We start from the raw sequence: 19,519 nt of genomic DNA, 5'->3' as shown, positions 1-19,519 counted from the left end.
GCCCGAGAGGGATGGGTACGGGGGGTGGGAGAACGGAGATCAACAAGCAGGAAAAAAGCGGGAAACTTTCACAACATTTCGTGATATTTTGTAAAAGAAATAGAACAAAAAAGCGGGAACCATAAAAGAAAGGGACGGGAACCAGGAGTAAACGGTACGGGAAGCACGGGAAGCAGGAAGTACATACCCCCCCCCCCCCACCCCCCTCTTGAACGTTCGTACGGCCGCACCGCAATGTTGGCGTGGTTACACGGTTTTCCGGGAAAGTCTCATTTGCGTCAATGAAATTTTCTGTGAAATTGTGGAAGTTCAGAAGTTTTGAACGTGTTTGAGTGTTTAAGAAAAGGTAGTCATTGTAAGAGAAGGAGAATCACGATGGTTGGACCATATTTCTGTCCGTTCATTCCTGTTATTTGCATTTTAGCGACTGCTCCATTGCTGTGTGCGGGGCAGACGTGGAAAAGAAAGATTGTGGTTTCTCAACGAGATGGAATCAACAACAAAACTTGTTGGAGTGGAACTGGGAGAGTAATTCCTTGCAGAACATTAGACTACGCTCTTGCACATGTGACTAATTCGACTCTTGTGCAGTTATTGCCTGATCAGTCACCGTATAATCTAACCAGACATTTCAACTTTACAAATTTGCACGGCTTTGAATTGGCTGGAGATCAAGACTCAATTGCTTCCATCAATTGCCAAAGGAATCAAGGAAGTCTGTCGTTTGAAAACAGCAGAGACATCACACTTAGCAAAATCTTGCTCCGTGGCTGTGGTGGCTTGCATGCAAGCACCACTGGCGATGAATTTCGGTATCCACACATAAAATTTCTCTCTGCTGTCTTTTTTGTGTACTGCAAGAACATTGTTATAGATAGCTGCTGGATAGTGGACTGTCCGGGAGTTGGGCTCAACATGTACGACATAGGTGGTGATGTGCAGATCTCGCATTCCTGCTTTGAAAGCAATCGGGCGATTACAAATTCCTCTGAGAAAAACATTGCAATTGCCGGAGGTGGTGTGTACATGGAGTTGACCTACCAGCAGGGCGGAACATACCCATTTGACCTAAATTCAACAGAGTTAGCTGAATTTGATAGCAACAGCAGTTACACTTTCTACAACTGCACATTCAGAAACAATTACGCTCCCAATCAACAGTACGAAACAATAGTGAACAATCCCACTGGCGATGACCATATTCCGTTCGGAAGAGGAGGAGGGTTGTCAATATTTCTAAAAGGAAAAGCACAAAATAATGGCATTTATGTCACTGGATGTCGGTTTGAAGATAATTATGCTGTTTGGGGTGGTGGAATTTTCATTGAACTTCACGATGAAGTGCAAAACAACACGTTTGAGGTGACGAACTGCACATTCAAAAATAACAGTGCGTATTATGCTGGAGGAGCCATCAGAAGTGGAACGACTGCCGATAGTGATCGCCAGTGGTTACTTCCTAACAAAATGAGATATGAAGATTGTAGATTTGAAAACAACAATGCCATCTGGGGTGGAGGAGTATCATATTATGAAACATGGAGCTCTTCTCTAAAGGGTGATGACGACAAGCTACATATAGAATACAGAAACTGTCACTGGAAGAACAATGCGGCAACGTTAGGCTCTGCAATAGGAGTGGCTACCCAACCAGTTGTAAATGGCCTCCAAGACTTTTCTGCAAAAGGATTGAAGCTGTATATTATTGTTCTTGAAGACTGTAGTTTCTTTAACAACTCCATAATATTGACAGAAGATAGACAGGTTATTGGCCAAGGAGCAATCTATTCTTACTCACTCCCTCTCATTTTTAAAGGAGTTGTAAACATTGAATATAGTAACAATACTGCCATGGTGATTGAGAATGCAGCAGTACACATATTTGGTAATGTGACCTTCAGAAATAACACTGGAAGTCAGGGGGGTGCATTAGGATTGTATGGCACATCAGTAATAATGCTTATGCCGCACAGTAGCCTTAACTTCTTTAATAACACTGCGCAAGAACGAGGTGGGGCAATTTATGTGAGGGATTCTGGGCCACCCGTTATAGCTTTTAATACAACAGAGCTTGACACACGACAATGTTTTCTGGCTTACAACAACAGCTACAGTCTGGAGAATGTCACTGAATGGCAGACCAAAGTAGTTTTTAAGGGCAATCAGGTGCTTACAAGTGGTGGTGGAGACTCAGTATTTGCCTCAACGCTTCAGGGATGCCGTCAAAGTGGACAGCCCCGCATAAACAACCAATCACTTGAGTGGCCTAGTGTAATTCAGTATCAAGATTCCAACAAGAGAACTAAAGAACAGATTTCTACTGATCCTGTCTTAATAAAAATCAATGAGAAGGAGTGGATAGTTTCTCCTAGTGAAGTCTTTGACGCAACTATTCAGTTGATTGATGAGAAGAACAGTTCTGTTTTAGGTGTCGTCAAAGTGACCATCATTGATGAATGTGACCAAAATACAGCTGGCAGTGTAAGACTGGGTACAGCTTCTCATTTGTTTCTGGTGCAAGGGGATTCTTCCAAAATCAACAACTTGTACCTTGTAGGAAACGCTGGAAGGCCACTTAAGGTTCACATCAGCACAGTCGTGGGCCGCATTGTTCGCAGATCTACCAAAGGGACATTAACCTTAAAGCGCTGCTATACTGGTTTTGAGCAAAGAGATGGCAAGACATGCTCTTGTATCTCAAGTGCTGTAGAATTTGGTATTTCAAACTGCAGCGCAGACTCTAAGCATGTGTTCTTGAAGCGAGGATACTGGGGTGGAATGAAGGAACATAAATTTAGCACATACCCCTGTCCACCACACTACTGCAATTTCTCCAAGCATGATTCAACCTTCCAATACAATTCTGAAACAATGTGTACTGATGGCCGTGATGGTACAAGTGTATTGTGCGGGACATGCAAAGATGGCTACTCGGTGAACCTAGGCAATGAACACTGTACACAATCTTGTACAAATGATTACGTGGGGCTTGTTGTGGCATTCTTTATTGTAACACCTCTCCTGGTGTTGTTAGTTTTTCGGATCAAGTTGGACATTTTCACAACTTATTTAAACACCTGGCTTTACTCATATCAGACAATTTCATTTCTCCTGCAAGAAGGACAGTACCTCGATCCATTTATCTCTTTTGTGATTGATGGCGCCAACTGGAAACTCAGTGGTTTTGGAACTTGTCTCTACAGAGGAATGACCAATCTGCAGAAACTTGGAGTAAACTACATTTTCCCCTCGTATATTCTTCTCATCCTTATGGTTTTGGCCAAAATTGCAAGGCGCCGTCCAGGTTGTTACATAAACAGGAATGTTGAGCATGCTTTTTGCACACTGTTGGTAATCTGTTACACCAATGTTACAATAATCTCTTTCAGCATTGTCCATTATGTGCCTATACAAGGAAGATGGGTGCTTTACGCAGATGGAAACATTGACTTTGTAAAAGACTGGAAAACACACTTGCCATTTACCATCATTGCCTGTCTTTGGATTGTTCTTTTTGTCGTTTTTGTTCCACTGGTGCTTCTTTTTACTCCGTGGTTCTTGAGGCACTTCCAGTATCTAAATAATTTTAGACTTTACTTTGACACTTTCAAGAAGTGCTTCAAAGTCACCCCAGTAAAAATATTTTGTGATCACACAGTGATCACACTGTGATCACAACTGTGATCACAGGTGTGATCACGCGTCTTTACTGTGATCACATTGATCACAGTGTGATGATGGGTGTGTGTCAGGTTTGATCACAGGTTGTTGGAATAGGTGTGATCACTGATGTGAATACTGTGATCACAAACGTATCACGCCTGTGATCACAATTCACATTTAATCTTTGTGATCACATAAGAATCTTTAAGATGTGTGATAATGAATGTGTTTTGAAGTACGCAAAAACAAAACAGAAAATACAAAACTAACAAATTTATGTAAAAAAAATTAAACAATTTTATTATGGTAAAAGTTAAGGGCTGACTATAATGACATGTCACCCAAAATACATCTAAAATTAAGATGAGGCAGAACATTAATTAGGGAAACTAATGAACCCTTTGACACCTTACAGAGACTTTTCCTGAAGGTGGAAAAAAAAGGCAGCTTGTTTGCTTATTTATTGTCAATAAGTCATACTGCCTGGCGCACTTGATGAATTAGGCTTTTTTTTCCTAATCGTGTCTTAAAAAATTCTCGATTTTATTGGTTCTCGCGCGCCTTTCGCGAATCGGCGCGCGATCACGTGGGTGTCCAATTACAGGTATCAATTTGCAACTTCATTGGAACCTGTATTGGACACTCCTCCGCGGTCAAAGCGCATTTGTGTTTTCTTGCTGTTTCTACCTTTGTGTGCATACTACTTTTTCTTACACTTTCTAATCTCTCGCTGGCGCGGCCTTTCTTTTCAATTATTCTTTATATTCTACCTATTTTGGGCGGCTGGCCCCAAACTTTACTAACTAAAACTTATCTCCTTTAAATATACTTTTGCTTAATTTTTTATTCTCATATTATTTTTTAGATAATTACTATTCTTTTTTAATACTTAACCAGGTCCTGTATGGGCATCTTTTATTCTCTAGTACCAGTTCTCGAGGACATTGAGGGTTTCTTGATTTTAAATTTTCTTTGCCCGACTAAATAAATACATGCTGGGGATTACCAACCATGTGGTGTCAGTTGAATCCACTGGATGAATTGATGGTGGTGGCTGTGCTTGTGTTTTAGTTGGCTCAAAGGTTTCAGGGCAAGCTTTTGGATCCTTTTAATAGTATAACAAAAGGCTTAGGTGCTGTATTATTTTGCACTGGGGAGCTTGTAGTACAGGTGGATGTGGCACAGGCCTTGTAAGCCTTCTTGATGCAGGCTTTGCAGTTGATGAAACTGTCAAGCAGGCGTTCAATTCTGCTGACCTGATTTGTCAGCCCCTTCAGTTGTGCTGACAGCTTCACATGCTGCAGTGAAGTATCACCAGATGCTCCTGGATTTAGTTTAGTGGATGTTCCTGAATAGCAATGATAGATACAAAGTGGCTTAAAATTTTGAATGCATCTAAAAGCAGAAATTGGTTTTTATTTGGTTAAAACTGTTTTTTTAATTTAGTTAGAATAAATTTATGTTAAATATTAAGGTGTTATTATAAGTTGTCCAGAAAGGGTTACAAATAAGAGAGTAATGTCAACAAAACTTATAAATTTATAAGTAGTTACATTAAGTTATATATTTATCTATTCTGAAGCCATCACTGAAAGGTGCATGAAAAATGTCTCTGGGTGAATTTGACTGTAGCTAGTGTTAAGTAAACTAAGTTGATAATTAGCTCTAATATTAATAAGCAGCCCTTTTAAAGGCAGATTTTGTAATAAGCCTCCCCTCTCCATTCATGTCCATTAACCCCCTGCCTCCATCAGTCTGAAATGTGATCATCAAGCCATTATTATTTGTTTCAGCCATTTTTTGCCTCCGTGTCACATAACTAAGTTCCTCTCTTTCTATTTTGGGAATTTAAAATCCTTCAAGTTGTAGCCTCTCACGCGGGGAGTGAAATCACCCCTAAAATGACTGTGTGGGAGGCTATACTCAAGTGAGAACTAAAAAAACAGTATTTTAAATACAGTCAGTGTTAAACATAGACTTCGGACCGGGGGTAAAATGCAGACTAAGGGTAAAATGCAGACTGCAGGCCAGGGGTAAATGCAGATAGAGGGTAAAGTAATGAAATACGAGTCACAAAGCCTTTTTCCCAGCCCGTTCCAAAGTTTGAAGGAATGTACACGTCAGACAACGTTTCGCTGAGCAAACATGTGAGGGAAAATGGCTTTGTGACTCATATAATTTGTTACTTTAACCTGGGTCTGCATTTTACCCTTGGTCTGCAGTCTGAAGTCTGCATTTTACCCCCCGGTCTGCAGTCTGCAGTCTTTGTTTTACACTGATTGACTTAAATACTGACATGTGCAATACCTGATAAAATAGAGCTTGTTTCCACTTCAAAGCTTTCATCATCTACCATAAGATAATTCTCTGTAAGTGAAAGATAAAAAGAGATAAATTGTGAAAGTCAATTTTTTAGACATAATTTTCTTAAATTTATACACTACTTATTAACCAGTGAGGTCAACAGGGAATCTCAGACGAGGCCTTGATGTATTGACCGAGCGACAGCGAAGTCATACATCAGTCGGGCTTCCCCTGTAATGAGAACGGACGACGTTAATAAGTTATTTATTATATGGCCTTTTAGCACTATTCGAAAAAAAGAGTATAATCAAGGGAAAAAACACTGGAGGTAAAACTCGCTCTCTGTGGCTCTCTTCGTCGCTCATACTAAAGAAGTATTGGTATGCTTATATTTTTCTTTCAGTTATTGAAAAGATAATTATATTTTGTCGTCATTTTTTGTTGTTTTTGCCCCCTCGCTAGTAGCTTTTACTCACACTCAACCGTCGAGTCGAGAAAATTTTCATATGCCTGGTCATTACAAAAATAATGCCCGCCCAGCAGCCAACGTACAATGGTAGTTAAGCCATATAATAGAGTTGATATTACTTACGAGCAACTATTACTAAAACCTCTGCTTCTGGTAATAAAGTAAAGAAAAAAATGAGATTGACTAAAAAATCATGCAAATTTTGTTATTTAAATTTAAGGGAAAATTAAAAATAAAAAAATTATTTAATAATGGTTAGTCATTTTCACACATGTAGCCCAAAACTAAGCTTAATTAATTTATTTTGCATTTCGTTTTACTGTATTCTTATAAAATTTTTGAGTTGCTTTCTTTTTGTGATGGCTTCTTATTGTCTGTGACTACTTTGGTTTATGCCCAATGACAGGCAACTGAAAACCATTCTTTGTGTAAAAACTGGTTATTAAAAAAACTTATACCTGTTGATGTAGCCATCCCCATCTTCTGCTTGACCCTACAGCAAATAAGAATAAAATTAATTTGATTAATTACCCTTTAAGGGCTCGAAAAAGCTTGGAAGGATGAGCTAGAGAAAATTAGAGCATGTTAATAAAACTGCACAAAGCGTATTACAATGTAAGTTGTGGTTTAAATTTATCTTTGGTTTAAAATTTTTCAAAAGCTTGACTTTTCATTTCCTTTTGTTTCAGATTTATGTTAGTTGAGACGAGAAAAAAAATTTAAAATGTTGAAAAAAAAAAAAACAAATAGATATTTCGCCCTATCGATGCAGCACTGTCCGCATTTTGGAAAATTTCGAGCCCCAGGCTCCTCTGCCGGAAAGGTACGAGCACAAAAGGAGAGCTGGTTCGCCATGTTTATTCACGCATTGAACATTCAATTTGCTTAAAAATGTGGCGACTTTTATCCTGATCAAACAGCCCATAGCCAACATGAACAGACTGAGTGCTCAGAACAACAACAACAACATCTTTGTTTAAACAAGGTGAAAAGTAAAATGGGGCTGCGTTACAATGGCAAGTAATGTATTTTTCCAAGCATACTGTTCATTCTTCAGGCCGCAGAGCTGGAATGCGAGTTAAACAAAATTTCTGTCAACAAGAAAACATATCGTGACTTAAACAGACAGGTTGATATCTGTTAATGGCTCATATCTGATCAGCCAACATTTAAATTAAAGTTATGTGTGCTGGAAGACAGTAAACCTCTCAAGGTAACAGGATGATGTTGCTCAAGACTAGACAGGCTTATTACATTCAGGAATTTATCGTCTGTTAAAGGTTCGTTTTAAAGTTATTAGGTATCTGTATCTCCTAGCTATTTGAAGTCGTGCTTTGAATCTCGGACTGTCCTGCAGCAGTTTGGTCTGTATTTTTTACAGTGCTTCTGATAGTTGTAATTACCATTAGTTCTAATGTAAAATCAAATAAGTTCAAAGCTTCTTAGGAATTGTCATGATGGCGCGCCATCAGGGCGGCTGTTTTCACGGGCGAAGTTGAAGTCAAACGTTCAATTGTATAAACGTAGCCGGGTAGTAAGAACAACCCGGGTTTTGTCGACGTAGATTGTTGTTCATTGCCTGCCTTCTTATTAAGTTCCAGACCATGATTCAATAATTTGTAACGGTAGTAAACCTCTCTAGCCTTGAAAACACGAGGAAGGTCACGCAAGCAATAAAAACAACATAGTGTCTAGATACCCGGCAGCCGGGAAGTGTTTTCAAAATACTAATACCCGGCAATCTGAAATATTCTAAATTTCACGGAACAATCAATCCTCCTCACAACTATAATCTTTGCTTAGAAATGCCAAGCGATTTAATTATATTTTGGCTTTGTGTTTGAGGAAATTTTCGAGCTTGGGCATACTACAAAATCTTGATTCTTCGACACTTAGAAAAAATTCGTACTCTGACTCCGGTGTCAACTCTTATAGAATAATTTCTACAAAAACTAAAGTTGAAACCCTGCGAGAGTATTCGATATTTGCTGAGAAATGCGAAGCGATTCTAAATAATGTTTTGCTTTTGTTGTGGACGATTCTCTTGCTTCGGCATACTATAAATCCTCGACTCACGGGCACGGTTGTTCAAAATAATACCCGGCAGTCAAAAATTTAATATATAATTAATTAAATATTAAACTAGCTCCGAGTTAATTCAATTTTCGGTCGGAAATACAAGCGAGTTTTTACAATGTCATTTGGTTTTGCAATTACGACTTTTGTGACTCACGGGCACGATTTTTCAAAGACTACATACCCGGCAGTCAAAATCTTCCCGTTTTTCCATCAATTCCTTTGAACCTGCTGAGATTCTGATGAGATGTCGGTGTAGAAATAAGCGATTTCCAACTTAAGGCCTCAACAATTGCCTCGGCAAAGTAGTAAAAATAGCTACAAAACGCTTGAGCGTTCGGAGACGAAAGTCCGCCACCGATGTAACTTCCGGTGTGTCCTAAAGGGATACCCTTATTAGTTACTAGGTCCAGTAGGACCGAGACCTAGTACCTAGATCAACAGAACCTCAACGCTATTAGGCACACGTTGCGAACTGATCTGAGAGTGGTCTCCTCACTGAGGGGACAAATCCCCTGAATTTGAAAAAATCTACTTGAGTGACTATATATAGAGGAACGCTTTGTATTTCTATTTAACCGAGAGCTTCGTCGCTTCCAACGCTAAGCCGTTTAGCCCAAGAAGAACTTCGTCGCTTCCAACGCCGAGTTCGTTTTGGCGCGAAAACAACACCACGTGCCACCTTTGTCACGCCACTAAAGTGTCACACCGGAAGTTAATCGGTGGCGGACTTTCGTCACCGAACGCTCAACGCCTGCCTTGTTTCTTTGGGGCCGTTCGCCGTGGTATTGTGTATGCTTTGTTTTATTTTGAGGAGGATGGGTTATTTTGGGTTTTAAAACATTCGGCTGCCGGGTTTAACACTGAAAAAAAATAAATTATGAGGTCCTTCATTAATTTTTGAGTTTTCTATTTTTATTTTGTAATTTACCGTTTTAACACAAATCGTGTAAACGCGTTTTTTTCTCGCCAGAAACTATCTCCAAACTCGTGTAAAAACTAAGGGATGTCTCTTTTTTTCTCTTCTCCTCTCTCTTCTCTATCTTTCCACTTTTTCTTTTTTCCCCCTTTCTTGTGCGTTTCTTCGCGTCGTACTTTTCAGTACGTACTTTTCTTCCTTCGTTAATATTCTATTACCGTAAAGCTATGATGTACACTGGAGCAGGGAAAGCCTGGATATCTCTCTAGTCTAATTATGTAACTCTGAAGCTCATTCTTGCCTTTCCGGTCATACTTTATTCTATATACCGTAAAGGCTAGTGAATGTTACACTGGAGCAGGGAAAGCCTGGATTTCTCTTAGATTAATATTTGCTCTTTGCTTTCGTCTACTTTATTTGTAGTGAATGTTATACTGGAGCAGGGAAAGCCTGGATTTCTCTCCAGATGCTAAAATATTATTGTAACTCTAGAAGCTCATTCTTGGCCTTTCCGGTCATACTTTAATCAATGTCTGAATTTATAAAACAGGTAAAATTTTCACCTTTTAAGCACAAATCGCTGTAAACTCCAAACTCGATGATATAAAAACTAAAGGGAATGTCAGTCTTTTTTTCTCTTCTCATCTCTCTTCTATACCTTTCAGCGCTGTATTTCTTTTTTTTCCCCTTCGGCCTTGTTCTTGTGGCGTTTTAAGCCAATTCGCGCAGTACTACTTTCACGATGACGTCTTTTCTTTGCCCGGTTGCTTTTTTCTGTTTCGGGCGCTGACTTCGGCGTTGGAATTTTAGGACATTCTTGCTGGTGTGTGGTGGGCTTTCCTCCGGTGCCTTTTTGGGGATTCCGAGGGGGGGCGTCCTGTTCAATTCTGGCGTGTCGTTCTTTTGACTTTTCTATTCTTTTCTTTCTCGGGGCCTCGTCCCGCAGATCTTATCTGGTCCCAGTGGGAAGACATTTTTTTTTCTCTCGCCGTCCTGTCGGTGTCTCCCTCGCGGACCTTCTTCGCTTCCTTCTCTTCATTCGGGCGCGCTGCTCTTCTTCTCGTTTCCTTTTTCCTGTGGGCTCTCTTCTTCTTTTTTGGTGGCTGCGCCGCCCTGTTCGATTGACTCAGTTCGCTGAGCTTCTTGGCGCAATTTCTGGGTTTCTGCAGGCAGTTCTTTGTTAGGTTTGTGAACCACTAATTTATTCCCACCTTTAATGCTGTCAAGCTTTCCCTCTGAATCAGAAGTCTCCTCTCGCGGTGACGGCTTCTTCATTACTCTTGCTGTAGTTTTGGCGGGATTGCTGCCTTCTTCAACAACATGTGCTGTGTAGTCGCGTAATTTTGTTGGCTGTTTTCGCGTTCTACCCTCTTTGTTGTTTATTGCTGCCTGCTCTCTGTTGGCTTTAAGACGATCGATAAACAGCCCGCAATCCTTCCTTGTGCCTACCATCAACTTGCACCATCATAGTATTCTTGTTTCAGATTTCCGAGGATCAGACGTCCCATTGAACTGCCACTGTTCCCAGTTCAACATTTCGCGTCTTCACTTTTCTTTCGTGAGCTACTTATAACAAACGGCCCTCGAGACTTGTAATTTTCCTCGTTGGGAAATTCTATAACATGGAATAGTGCCATTATATTGTGATTTAAGTTGAGAGACTGCGAGAATCGTTCATTTAAGTAAGAGCGCTTAGTTGATGTGGGAGTAAATGTATTCGCTGAACCACGTTTGTAACGTCGTTTCAGTTTGCGCGCCTTTTTCTAGTATTGATCTGATTGGTCCGATTTGCTATCATCGGTTTAAGTTACACTGACCTATTACATAAATTTGCAAAATCCCATCACAAGTGAAATGTGCCCGGGAAATGTGCCAGTATAAAAACAATAGACTCTAAAAAGATGCTGGTCATGAAGAACACTAAGCTTTAACACAATGATCAAGCCAGAGTACAGGTAATACGAATAGAGTACAACCATTTAGTTGTTGGGTCCCAGAAATGAGTCTCAAAGATAAAGGAGTGGGCACAAAGGAACGATTTCCCGCCTACTATAATTTCCCGCTTTAACTAATTTATTCAACACCGAACTTTCTAGGTTTTTTGTTCCGTTTAATATGTTACTGTACTTAATCCTGTGATATATATATATATATATATGCATTTGTGTGTATCACTAGAAAATACAAAACAGGATAAAGTGAAACTATGTTCAGCTCAGTGTACTATTATATTAGTGACAAATATTTAAGGCACATCATTTGTGATAAATAACCTCCGCTGCTCCATAGGAATATAATGTTAAAAGCATTTTGACAAAAAAAATATTGACCCTTCTCAAAAGGTTCAAGGGTTTGTTTTTAGTTTTTCTGGCATGCAGGCACAGGCTATAAATAGTTTGAAAGAATACAACTGTTTTTACATTACAACTCTTTGATATGTTATGGCCTAATAACTACACAAGTATTGGCCTGAATTCACTGCTTGTAATAGATGTACTTATTTCGACGTAACAACAAAACTTTTTGGAGCCGGTTTTGCATACTGATCATTCCATTCCTTGGTGTGTTAAATTGCACAACATTGTCGGGTATCAGATGTAAGAACATTTAGTTTCAATTCAGTTCGAATATTCTTAGTCGTGAAGTTATCTATAGAGAAGCCATGGAAGAGTCACCTGAAACTGTTTCCACTTTTGACACAGCTGATGAAGAAGGTATGCCTGATACAAATGTCCGTGTGGAGGGAACAGGGGAGCAAACAGCTGAAATGCTTTCCTGTGATAACCCCGTGGAGCCTTCGCAGAGCCAAACAAAAAAAACATCAAGGCAGCTTAACTACTATTACAGAAAGACGGCGAATAAGGAAAAGAGAAAATATGTCCCATACAGCGAACAAGAAAGCCCATCGTGGCATCTAAAAAGATACCACACAAGGAAAAATGATTCAGAGAAAACCCCAGAAACAGCAGCAGCTCTCTTGAGTGACGCAGGTGCGGACGATAATCACGGCCACGACACTTGGTTGGATGATAGCGGATGCGCTGAGCATCAGACAAGCGAATCGGGCGACGAAGAGCCCTTGCAATATACGTACATTTCAGAAGGTTCACTAAATTCGACTCCAACTGAAAGTGAAGCAAGTATCAGTGACAGTGAGGACGAGGAATTCTGGAGTTCTGATGAGGACGAGGAAATGGATTGTAGTTTCACTCCTGAAGAACCTTCTTCGACTGTTGATGACTTGTCAAGTAAACAAAATGACGAACCTCTGTATGATGGAAGTTCGGTTTCAAAGATATTCGCTTACGTGCTAATTGTCTCATTCGTCCTGAAACACAATTTGAGCAAAATTGCCTGGCAAGACCTTCTTCGTGTTATTGCAGTACTGCTTGGCGACCATTGTGGAGAAGTTATGAAATCAGTGTACAAAATGAAACTTTTTCTCAAGAACTACTTTGGGACTGTTGAGCCAACAGCAATACGATACTGTGCTAGTTGCTTAAACCTATTAAATCATGGCGACTGTAAAATGCCGCAATGCTCGGGCAAAGGAGTCAACACATTTTTGGATCTCCATCTTGAAAAAAGAATCGAGGAGTTTTTTAAAGACTCTGAATTTTGCAAACTCATTAGAAAGGGAAAAGAACAAATGAAAAATTCAGTGGGACGGAAAATACATGACATTTATCATGGACTGGATTATTACAACTTTCTTTTGCCAGGTGGATTTTTGACTGAAACGTTTAACATTTCATTTACAGTTAATACAGATGGTGTGAACAAATTTTCGTCATCTCGTGCAGGTCATTTGTGGCCTGTTTATATTATGATTAACGAACTTCCTAAGGAATACCGCTTTAAAAAGAAATACATCATACCAGCATACATGTACTGTGACAAACATGATCCAAGCATGATAACATTTTTAAGTCCGTTAATGGACAAACTTAATGCTCTTCATGAAAAGGGAATAGACATTAAGGATAGTGCTGAAGGTCATATCAATGTTCGATGTCTCCTTTTTGTTGCCACAGCAGATCTGCCAGCACGTGCTGACCTCATGAATATGAAGCGCTACAACGCAAAATGTGCTTGTCATCTTTGCAAAAGCGAGGGAAAAGGATATGGACTAAACAACTTACACCGTTGCTGGCCATTTCAAGAAAACGAGCCACGAAATCATGAGGATCAATTGTCTTACGCCGCTACTGCCTCCCAAAAAACCGCAGTCATGGGTGTTAAAGGTCACTCAGTTTTCTCTAAACTAAAATATCCCTTTGATCTAGTGTATTCTTTTGCTATTGACTGGATGCATTGTGTTTCACTGGGATGTGTCAAGTATGTCATGACACTCTTGATGCAAGACAAACGCAGATCATACTTCATTGGAGCAGCTAGTACAATGAAAGTTCTTTCCGAGAGGCTGCTTGCCATCAAGCCCCCAGATACCGTCGGAAGATATCCACGTGCACTAGCTGAAATATCACACTGGAAAGCTACTGAACTGAAAAACTGGTTGTTGCACTATTCTTTGCCAGTAATGCATTCCATCTTGCAGCCATTGTATCTGTTACACTGGTCACTACTAGTGGGAGCAGTAGGAATTCTGACATCTGATTCTATCGATCAAAATGACTTACAAGAGGCTGATGCAATGTTACAAGATTTTGTTCTTCTGATGGCAACGCTGTACGACACTACAAAATGTACCATGAACATTCACATTCTTCAACACTTGGCCAGTTATGTTGCCAGACGGGGTCCCCTCTGGGCTTACAGTTGTTTCGCATTTGAACACATGAATGCCTTTTTGAAGCCCCTTGTCCATGGAACTCACCATGCAAAGGAACAGATAGGGTGTGCCCTTGGCCTTTGTTATGGGCTGGTGGATTTCATTAAGGAACGTCTTAAGGACAAGACATTGCCTAAAGAGGCAAAGAATGTTTTGAAAAGACTTAATGACTATCCTAGAGAAAAAAGTCGGGCATCCGTGAAAATTGCAGAAGGGTACTTCTCCCAAAAAAATACAGCCAAAGCATCCGATGTAGATAACATTTTAACCTTGGCACGAGTATATTTTATTGTTAACAACTGCCAAGAAGATTATGACAACAGAAACGTAGAAATATTTTACATATTTGAAAACAAATATGGGCAGAGATTTAGCTCTATTATGTATGAACGCGCACGAAAGACGGACTGTTCTGTCATTGAGTATACTGATCAAGGTGGACACATTTGTTTTGGTAAAATCCAGTGCTTCTTGAGAATTAACTCAGTTAATCTTTGTGCTTGCTACAAATTTAAGCCAGTGGAGAAAAGCAATTCTCCCTTTATATTTAATGACATACCTATCCCTAATGATGTTGTTATGACAGACACAGAACGAATTGTTATTACAAACGGGTCATCGAAAAGTATGTTCAAAAGGAAATTGTAAAACATCAAGTAGTCGTGGAACCCTTTCTTGACAATTTATGCATAATTCCTGTGAGTGTTATCAGAAGAAAATGCATACTGATGCACACTGGCAAGGTCTGGGTAGTATCCCGTTTTCCTAACATAGTTGAACATAATTAGATACAAAAATTGTAAAGCAAATTCAGTTTTGGTCAACTCTGTTTTAGCAACACGATGTCAATTATAGGAATTCTCTTTGATGCATAGTCTGAGTAATCTCATTCCTAGGATTTTCTTATTGTGCTTTAAAGAACTAAAAGACCAGACTGAAATGAAAGAAAGATTTAGCGATACCACTATGATTGTAAAAAGTTTTTCAAACATTTCTGTATTTATTATTTCCGACTTCACCAAGCATGGTGGCCAGTTGTTTGTTATAAATATTAAATTCTTTTAAGTTACAAATAAACAAATCATGCCCGAATACATGCACGAAGGTTTTCAATTATAATTATTTAGAAGGCAAAACCAAGGTACCCAACAGTTCCTATTCAAGGCTTAGTCAACATTCCCAGCAATATTTCTAGGTAGAGCTCACTTTGCGCAAATGATTGCTTGGAGTTTAAAGAAGTTAAGTCTGGGAATGTTAAGTCTACTTAAACTATTCAAATACTGGCAAGTGGCCCCACGGTGATGCTCTAAAAATTCCAGATAGTGTCAGCAATAATATGCCTGGATAGAACATTTAGATGGCTTTAGTACATCACAGTGACTGATTGACCTGAGTGGCTAGTTTTCTATTTCACTGCTGTGATCACACTGTGATCACATGGCAGAGGAAATGTGATCATCAATCTTAGCGTGATCACAGTTAGAGGATGTGATCACAGTGTGATCACTGCGATCACAGTGTGATCACACCATTAGGCAAGGTGATCACAAATTTTAGCGTGATCACACCTGTGATCACGCACTATTCCGTGATCACAGTGTGATCACAAAATATTTTTACTGGGGTAAAAAGTACAGGTGGTTTGCAGCATATTACTTCATTTGCCGCATCTTCATCTTGTTAATTGCCCTGTATTTTCCGTATGGGCCCCTGAAGAGAACCATCCTAGATGTGTCCAGTGTACTGATTGTGGTGATGTGCCTTTACCTCCAGCCTTACAACGAACAGTACCAGTGGTTTAACAGGCTCGACGCCGTGCTTCTCACAAATTTGTGTTTAATTGTCAACTTCAGCTCAGGCATTGTAAGTGAAGCAGCATCGTCCACTCGCGATGCCCTAGAAATAACTGTAAATCTCCTGGCATATGTGCCTCTGGTTTATCTGATTGTTCTTGTTCTGTATCATGGTTGGAGATACTGCTGTCCAAGGAACTTTCGTGAAGAGTACATTAAAGCGGAACAAAGGCCTAGGTCTGGCTCCATATCTGACACTGCTGGCCCACCCTCTCCAATTTAATTTCATAATCAAAGCCCTGTTTAAATGCCCATGCACTTATGTGCTGAAACTGGGGTGGGGCCCTCCTTCTTGAAATGGGGGAGGAACAAAGACTGGACTCATTAAATAGCAGTAAAAATGGAGCCTACCTGAGGGGTGGGTATTTAAGAAATTTGGGTGGGGTGTACTTTCTTAAACTGTTACTTTATTTCAGAACAAAATTCAGTTTATTTTTCTTACCCTATGTCAGTGCTGATATGACCTTGGACACCCAGGACCTGCGTTGGTTTTAGTTAAAACGTGGAAAGGGGCTTCAAATTCTTCATGTTATTAAATTGTATTTCTCAAGAGATAAAGAACAAAAAATATTTTCTTCCATGAAGGACACCAGAAACTGTTTACCAGAGTGCACAAAACATACTGGTACCCTATTTCCCCGGGGGGCACTTCCTATAAATGGGCTAATGGGGATGTGCCGCTGGATGGAGTCGCATTTTCACGACTGGACTGACTATAATGGGGTCGTCATTTCAAGCATTTTTTAGAGGGTGACTAGAATGGGATCACACTTTTCCGGGATTTTGAGAGTACGAAAATCTGGCAAGATGTGATTTTAATATGAACGGAAATATTTGCCGAAAAAAATGTTACCATATTTATTGCTGTTGTTCAATATTTGACAAACAGCTCCCAGAAAGTGACTAAGTTGGGGTCGTAAAAATTAAATTTACCCAAAAGTGACTAAGATGGGGTCTATAATTGGCCATAGAATAAGACTATAATGGGGTAGGGGTTCTGAGAAGCCAGCGGCACATACCCAACAAAAATTCACCCAAGTACTCCCCCCCCCGGGCCTATTTCAGACCGAAATGGTTAAAATCTAAACCCTATTTTAGCTTATTTTAGACCAAAATAGCCTCTGGTGCCACATATAGCTATATACCAGAAGCTTACCTTATAAGGGACTACCCCCTTCCTCTTGGAAGATAGGGTCCTCGTGGTTGTGTTTATGCTTGCATCAAGGAGTTTTAGTAGAGAAATAAGAGCTGATATGCTTGCATCTGTGCTGGATTTCATCACTAGTGAAATCCAGGCTTTAAATTAGTCTGCAGTACATTGTTTGTATGACATATTTTCTTGAAGTTACCGATATGTATGATGGAAGGAGCTCAAAGAGCACCTGACCCTCAATTTTTTCACTACAAGGAGGGGGGAGGTACAGAACAGGGAGAATTGGCAAAAAAATTAGGGAGCAGGGAGAAATTGGCTCAAAAATGTAGGGAGAAACTTCCTCCCCCTTCTGAAATAATTTTTGTGCAAAATTGAATCACTATTTTTTATGCCATGTCAACCGTCTACTTGATCTGTTAATTATTGCTGAGTGCATTAGGTAAAATTTGGTTGTAAATCGCCTTCATGGGAGCCATGCACAATAAATTAGAGTTTTTAATTGGATGTTCAATGTTTTTTGCTGGTAAAGAATAAAATCAGTAATAAGTAAAATCGATAAAAGTATTTATAGTTTTTATAAATTCAATGTCATTTTGAATGGACGTGAAAATCTATTTTTATTATAAGGTAACTTTTTTAATGTATTATTTTTACATGTAAGTATGCAAGTCTAAATCTAGGAGTATAAATTAAAATAAACTTGCAGTTTACATATCAAGTATATAGTGTAACCATAGACTTTAAATTTCGTAATTTTATTTTTTAAACTGTACATTGTGTGTGTGTGTGGGGGGGGGGGGGCACAGATTTGTCAGTATTTTTCTACCTTTTTGTGATGCCCTCTTTAAATAATACTAATTTACCAGTGATAAGAATACAGTGGTGATATTGCATTGATATTGCCATATTGCCATACAAAACTGTGGAGGGGTTGTCACTGTAAGGGGTTGTAAAAGAGTGGAGGGGAACAGAAGGGTGGGAGCTCAGGAGAAGGTAGAGCTGCCAGGAAGTGGGATTTTCAAGGTGTTGGGAACTGGAAGAAATTGTGCAGTTCCAGAAAATATCCATACAAAAAAGATCATTGGAAATTCCTCAGGGGAAGGGGTTCTCAAAAGCCAAAACTTCAAAAGGAAAGTATGGGGCTTAACTGGAACTTCCAGAGGGGAGGGGGCATTTAGATTAAAAATCCTTCCACGGGAGGGGTTTGGATATTTTCTGGAACAACACATTGAAAAAATCTCAGCATGTCATTTTATTTTGCAAAAGAAAATTGGAACAAAGAGGAGGGAACTACTACAGAAAGAGGCGGGAAGCAGAAGAAAAATTTTCAGGAAGTCAGAGGTTCAGAGCCCCTGTCCCCTCCACAGAAGTGGTAACGGAAGATAAGCCTTTTAGCTGGGAACTGTATTGCTTTATACAATAATAGTTTGTGCTGTATGTATTGTTATGCAAGGTTTTGAAATAAAAGTCCATGTTGGTTTTGTTATGTGCATGTTGTTATTTTCATGAATGTTTTTATAGCTAACAATACATGTACAGTGGGAGATCTAGGGAAGGGGCCCACATGGCCTTGGCCGAAAGGGGCCAGAGCCTTGAGGCTTAAAGGGCTGAGAAAAATTATTTTTGGGAGCAGGTTCCCTCTATTTCCAGAGTCTGGATGATGGGGCCCCCCACTTACCTAAAGGTCTGGATCCGCCACAATAGGACCCTGTGTTTTATTGGCTGTCATAGTCAGTGCTGAGGTCTCGAGCCTCAGTCACTGTACACATGTGGATCTGCCCCTAGGAGGGGGTACTTTGTAAATTTTAGGGTTGGGGTGTACTGCTGAAACTCTAAAAGCCCTACCCTATACCAGACCATGTTCAGCTGATTTTGCAACCCTATGTTAGACTGGACACCAAAAATCCCTACCTGATCCCAGACTTTTCAAAAGGACTGTCTCGATATCAGTGATTATTAAATGGAAATCCAAGCACTTTATTAAGCCCCTTGGGGGGGGGGGGGCTTATTTCTTTGAGTCCGTTTGATCAGTGGCTTTCAGGGACCACGGAGCAGGCTAGGGGAGCCTGGGGGGTTAGTCCCCCCCCCCAATATTTCCAAAAAAAAAGACTTTCTAAAAGAAGTGTCCTTAAAGCCCCCACTTCAAGTCACTAGTCAGCCCCCCTAATAAGAAAATGCTCCACGGTCCTTGGCTTTATAAAGAGGCTTATTGGAGAGGGGGGGGGGGTTCATTTCAAATCATAAATCAGTTAGGGTACATAGTACCCTACAAAGGCAGCAGGGCAGAGGG

The 19,519-nt window shown here is 39.9% G+C and overlaps 3 protein-coding genes across 3 annotated transcripts; 2 read left to right on the top strand and 1 right to left on the bottom strand.

The window, feature by feature from the left end:
* The first annotated feature begins 293 nt into the window (after positions 1-293).
* LOC144655251 (uncharacterized) lies at positions 294-18,719 on the top strand. The gene is made up of 2 exons (XM_078515473.1): positions 294-3,633; positions 15,856-18,719. Exons 1-2 carry the CDS (start codon positions 376-378, stop codon positions 16,297-16,299), a joined length of 3,702 nt encoding a protein of 1,233 aa, XP_078371599.1. The 5' UTR covers positions 294-375; the 3' UTR covers positions 16,300-18,719.
* Positions 4,665-6,028, bottom strand: LOC144655250 (uncharacterized). Its single transcript, XM_078515471.1, has 2 exons — positions 5,971-6,028; positions 4,665-5,011 (listed from the first exon to the last, which is right to left on the bottom strand). The coding sequence occupies exons 1-2, from the start codon at positions 6,017-6,019 to the stop codon at positions 4,749-4,751; spliced, it is 312 nt and encodes a 103-aa protein (XP_078371597.1). The 5' UTR covers positions 6,020-6,028; the 3' UTR covers positions 4,665-4,748.
* On the top strand, positions 12,094-15,315 carry LOC144654004 (uncharacterized). Its single transcript, XM_078514128.1, has one exon. It carries the CDS (start codon positions 12,094-12,096, stop codon positions 14,869-14,871), a length of 2,778 nt encoding a protein of 925 aa, XP_078370254.1. The 3' UTR covers positions 14,872-15,315.
* Positions 18,720-19,519: the final 800 nt, after the last annotated feature.

Source organism: Oculina patagonica, chromosome 5 (genome assembly GCF_052425735.1).
Source record: "Oculina patagonica isolate OP01 chromosome 5, crgOcupat, whole genome shotgun sequence".
Taxonomy (NCBI): Eukaryota; Metazoa; Cnidaria; class Anthozoa; order Scleractinia; family Oculinidae; genus Oculina; species Oculina patagonica.
This window is presented reverse-complemented; position numbering and strand designations above follow the sequence as displayed.

Coding starts and splice junctions, on each gene's coding strand:
- LOC144655251 (XM_078515473.1), top strand. CDS start 376: ATGGTTGGACCATATTTCTGTCCGTTCATTCCTGTTATTTGCATTTTA. Junction 3,634..15,855: donor AGTGCTTCAAAGTCACCCCA/GTAAAAATATTT, acceptor TGGGGTAAAAAG/TACAGGTGGTTTGCAGCATA.
- LOC144655250 (XM_078515471.1), bottom strand. CDS start 6,019: ATGGTAGATGATGAAAGCTTTGAAGTGGAAACAAGCTCTATTTTATCA. Junction 5,012..5,970: donor AACAAGCTCTATTTTATCAG/GTATTGCACATG, acceptor ATTGCTATTCAG/GAACATCCACTAAACTAAAT.
- LOC144654004 (XM_078514128.1), top strand. CDS start 12,094: ATGGAAGAGTCACCTGAAACTGTTTCCACTTTTGACACAGCTGATGAA.